Source organism: Orycteropus afer, unplaced genomic scaffold (genome assembly GCF_000298275.1).
Source record: "Orycteropus afer afer isolate SDZICR_OR568_19922 unplaced genomic scaffold, OryAfe1.0 scaffold00527, whole genome shotgun sequence".
Classification (NCBI taxonomy): domain Eukaryota; kingdom Metazoa; phylum Chordata; class Mammalia; order Tubulidentata; family Orycteropodidae; genus Orycteropus; species Orycteropus afer.
In genome coordinates this window covers 174,553-179,483 of record NW_006922114.1, presented here as the reverse complement: position 1 = coordinate 179,483, position 4,931 = coordinate 174,553, and the positions used below count along the sequence as shown (strand labels likewise).

The 4,931-nt window shown below is 53.7% G+C and overlaps 1 protein-coding gene across 1 annotated transcript in view; it reads right to left on the bottom strand.

Annotated features, from left to right (window-relative positions):
- MTRR (5-methyltetrahydrofolate-homocysteine methyltransferase reductase) overlaps positions 1–4,931 on the bottom strand; it is a 104,860-nt gene that overhangs the window by 72,387 nt on the left and 27,542 nt on the right. Inside the window, exons 5-7 of the mRNA XM_007955664.1 lie at positions 3,225–3,360; positions 1,556–1,709; positions 531–698 (exon numbers count right to left, since the gene is read on the bottom strand). Of these exons, the coding sequence (XP_007953855.1) occupies positions 531–698; positions 1,556–1,709; positions 3,225–3,360 (458 nt within the window). The remainder of the gene's footprint in view (positions 1–530; positions 699–1,555; positions 1,710–3,224; positions 3,361–4,931) is intronic.

Below are 4,931 nucleotides of genomic sequence, written 5' to 3'. Positions count from 1 at the left end.
GAGTGGCTGGTAGGTTTGAATCACCAACCTTTTGGTTAGCAGTCCAATACTTAACCACCATGTCACTAGGGCTCCTTTGAAATATCAACAGAACAAATCACAACCCTTCTCACTCTTATAAGCTCCTTGATGGCACTGGTGGTGTAGACAGTTAACACAGGCCACCTGGGGTCATCCTCATCCCCATCCACCCTGGGGTCACCCTCTTCCCCATCCACCCCGGGGGTCACCCTCGTCCCCATCCACCCTGGAGTCACCTTTCTCACCATCTACCCTGGGGTCACCCTCATCCCCATATACCTCGAGGGTCACCTTTGTCACCATTTACCCTGGGGTTTACCCGAGTCACCATTTCCTGCTCTCGTCTAAAGTCAGCATGAGACAGAAAAGCCCCACTCCCAGAATGATCATTTCAGTAAAAACAAGCATTTTAATGGAAGCACAGCCTAAAAATGTTTGTCTTTGACAATTAAAATGACACTGCACACTCCGGGAACTAACTTAGAATACGCTGTAAAAACCTATGTTACGAGGTCCACAAGGCAGCGACTGAAGAAATCCAGACAGAACATGGCCCACCTCCCAATAGCGTCTGAAGAGGACAGATACCTTTTTAGGGATGGCCCGTATTTCTAGGCACCAGGTGAAGAGGGACTGGAGGGAGCAGCTCTCGGGTACATGCTGAGGCAACACAGCTCCTTCCAGGAAGACAGGAAAGAGGTTCATGTGTAAGACAACGAGGATGACACAGGCTGCACTCCTCAAAACCCAAGGGACTCAGACACTCCATGTCACTGTACCCGCAGAGCACAGTATGAAGGTGGCAATGTTCACGCAGCCAAAGACCTCCCCAAGATGAACGCAGAAGGAAAACCCACCTCCCAGAAGGACAAGTGACAGATTCCATTACATTATTAGAGTAGCCATGCCTACTGATTCCAGGCATGCCACACAAAATGAAGGGACAAATGCTGAAAGGTGGCGAGTCCCATCAGACCCTGTAAGGCACCCTAAAGAGAACCTGAGGACTAAGAACTGAAGTTGAAGAATCAAGGCAAATAATGTGTAAATATTATATATTTATATTGAAAGGAAAAAAAAAACTTCTAATTATGGAAAACTCTAATACACATTAAACAGTGCTACAACAACTTAACGTAATAGGAAAAGATTTTTATGAAACAGTCTTGGTCTATTACTTCCCAAAGACCACAGAGTCACATTACTTTTTAACATCCAACAATGTCCTGTAAATAGAAAACCCACCTTCTTTAGGGTGATTTGTGTACAAGTTAAGGCATGGAACATTAGCAAGTGCCTTCGTGCTGGCCTGCACCGCATGCAGGGATCTGATGGCTTACGAGGGGCTGGCATCTTGCTCATCAGCTCTGACCATGGCCCATCACAGCCCAAGGGTCCCCGAAACACCAGCTGCGGGGCTGTACCTTCTTCTGCATCTCCCCCAGCCCGAGGCCCCCAGGATACCCCCCCCCGATGCACCTACTTCTGCGTGGCCCCCAGCCCGAGGCCCCCAGGACAACCCCAAAGGCTGCACCTTTCTTCTGCGTGTCCTCCCGAATCCGCACGAGGACCCGCTGCTCACTCTTGTCTGCCAGCTGTAACCTCTGCAGCAGGCCATGGACCTCAGTGGCGCTGTTGGGACAAACCACGTGGAAGGCGTCTCCAGGCTGATAGGAAAAGGCCGTCTTCTAGGGGGACCCACATGAGAGAAGGTGGTCCAAGAGATTAAGTCATGAGGTAAGAAACAGCACACTTTGTGGTGTGAGCATCTTAACACGTGAACTAGAAACAAGCTAAGCCCGACTGAGAGATGAACCCCACTCACTCTCCTGAGGGAGACTTCTATTTCTACAGGGGAGGCTCTGCAGAGTGAGTCAAAGCCACCCCTCATCCACACGGTAGGAGCCACAGTGCACCTGAGCGTCTCTTACACAACCATGCCCACCCGGCACACAGACCGCGGCCTCCTCCACTTTTCCATTTCCCTCCTTGGGGGAGGAGGAGGGAGGGAGGAGGAGGTTTGCTATTTTTCCTTCATGGGCATAAAACAAGACAACCTGGCTGGGTGCAACTAGATATGGCTGGAGCCAGGCTGTTTCAGTCAAGTCTACCCATGTGCACACTGGCCCCAGGCCCCAGGGGCTTCTGGTCACAGATGCAGACCAGGGACCTGGTCTGGACCCATTTGTGTCCACCGCTTCTAGGTCCTCAGTGGACCTAGGACCTAGTTCTGGACGAGACCAGGGACCCAGACAGGACCTGTTTCCGTCAAGTCTACCCACGTGTCCACCAACTCCAGGCCCCAGGGGGTTCTAAACGAGACCAGGGACCCGGACAGGCCTGTTTCCGTCAAGTCTATCTGCATGTCCACTGGCTCCTGGACCTGGGATGGTCCTGGTCACAGACACAGACCAGGAACTCAGACAGGACCTGTGACCATAACACAGACCCTCATTCCTCACTGCAACAGAGGGCACTCAGCAGCTGGCCAGCCCCGGCCTCTTTATGACAACAGGGCACAGTATCCGAACCCCAGAAATGGTTAGGCTGTCACAGCATAAAGATGGGACACACAGATGATTAAAATGCTGAAGAGAAACTCTGGCCTGCTCAGTAGTCTGTGAGTTAAGCCATCCTATCTTGACACCTGTGATGGTTCCTATTCTCAGCAAGAAGCTCACTCCTACCCTGACGGGCTCTGGCCTTCCCCCAGCAAGCCACTCTGGCCCCCAGCAAGCCACTTCACCCCATGAAGATGCCTCTGAAGAGCAAGGCTAGGCAGGGGAGCCACATCTCCCTTTCCTAACCCAAGCTCAGTGGATTCCCGAGGGGTGGGTGGAAGGCATAACCCTGAAGGGCAACAGACCTCCATCTTCCCGGTCATCATCTTCCTGGTGAAGGGGCTAAGCTGTTTCCAGACCCTCACAGGAGTCAGAGAGCTTGTCCTGAGGAACAGCTCTGCGTGACTGACCGCATGGTCACAGTGCCGCTCCATCACTGCCACCCTCGGATGCTACCACCTTCCAGCCACTGCTTCTGTGGGAAGCCTGCTCTGATACCATGCCTCATTCCAGGCTCCAGGAGGGACATGGCACCCTGGAGCCACCCACGGTCACCCCACAGGACAGAGAACAGGCTGGGGGTCCCGGCCATCTGCACAGCCTGGCGTGTCTACCTCAGCCAGGGACAGGGCTGCCACTTACCGACACGTCCAGCTCCAACAGCAGGGTGGTTCTGACAGCATCACCTGCGGTGAGCTGAGCTGCCCGTGAAACTGGGACCCGAAAGACAGGATCCACCCAAGGCCCAGGTGCTGGGCTGTCCCCCTGAGAAGCAGACAACCGCACATAACCAATGGGCACGACTTCAAGGGCTACCGTTCTCTTATCTAGGAGACCATGCAATGTGTCCTGGTCACCGACAGGCTCCTTTCTCAGGTAATCGGCCACGGACGCTCCTTGGAAAAGAAGCCCACACTGTCACAACAGAAGCTCACCTGCATTTCTGACCCCGTCCGTGTCTGCTAGACTCTGGGGTTGCTGACACACAGACCGGGACAGCAGACATCAGCATTTCTGACCCTTGTCTATCAGATGCTGGGGTTTCTGACACACAGACTGATATAGCAGTCATGGGCATTTCTGACCCTTGTCTGTTAGTCAGTGGGGTTTCTGACACATGGACTGAAGCAGCAGACACAAGCATTTCTGACCCCATGTCTCTGAGATGCTGGGGTTTCTGACACACAGACTGATATAGCAGTCATGGGCATTTCTGACCCTTGTCTGTTAGTCAGTGGGGTTTCTGACACATGGACTGAAGCAGCAGACACAAGCATTTCTGACCCCATGTCTCTGAGATGCTGGGGTTTCTGACACACGGACTGAGAGAGCAGACATGAACATTTCTGACCCTGTGTCTGTCAGAGAGTGGGGATTCTGACACACGGACCGGGACAGCAGACACAACGAGCATTCTCCGGTTAAGGCCTGGGTGTCCTGCTAGCGACACAAGTAACAGGAGATACCTGTCCATAGGCATTCCAGAAAGGCAGGTGTTTATGGGTGGGTATCTGTGCTGCCCATCACAGGAACCACTGGCCTCCCATGGTTACTGAGCCTTCAGACAGGGCTGGTGTGCCAAGGGCTGGAGTTCTGAATCATACTCAACTTCCACGAGCTTAAATTTAACAGCAGCCTGGGCTGTAGCTCCAGAATTGGATGGCAAAGACCTGGGTAACTGACCCACATCCCAGTACTAACAGCACACCCTCTTCAAACCTGCTGTACCTAAGTTTACAAATAGGATATGACAGTCAGAAAGTGTCAGTGCACTGGTCCCAGACGCAGGTGGCCTCTGGCATCCGGGGAAGCTGGGAGGAGTCAAATTGAGTGTCAGGTCCCAACACTGCAGGCACCAAGAGGCGCCGCCAAACTCCTCCCAGCAAGAGCTGCTGGGAGGACCGGTCATCCCTGTGGCCATCCAGTGCACAGGCCACACCTCCTCTCAGCAGCAGCCACACCAATGACTGAGCGATGACTATGAAGGCCCGCCTCCTCACCCCTCTTGGCGAGTCTGAAGGGCTATGGGGGACCTCTGCCAAGACAGCATTGCAGCTCAGCTCCTGCCCACACTGGGCCTGCATCCACCCTCCACTCCCCAGGACAGCACCCAGGAGGACACCCGAGAAACAGGCCCCCTTCTGACTCCTGGGAAACCCACCTGACAACTGATGCCAGTGTGGGCCAGGATGGCGCTAAGGAGGGAGTCAGGGCTGACCACCACCTGGTCGGTGTGAGCACACCACACATCAATGCAACCACTGCCTGCAGAGTGTGACCACCACACACAACACAGACACAAACCATAGCCTAGTGGGTGTGAGCACACCACCGAGAACATAGGTGTGA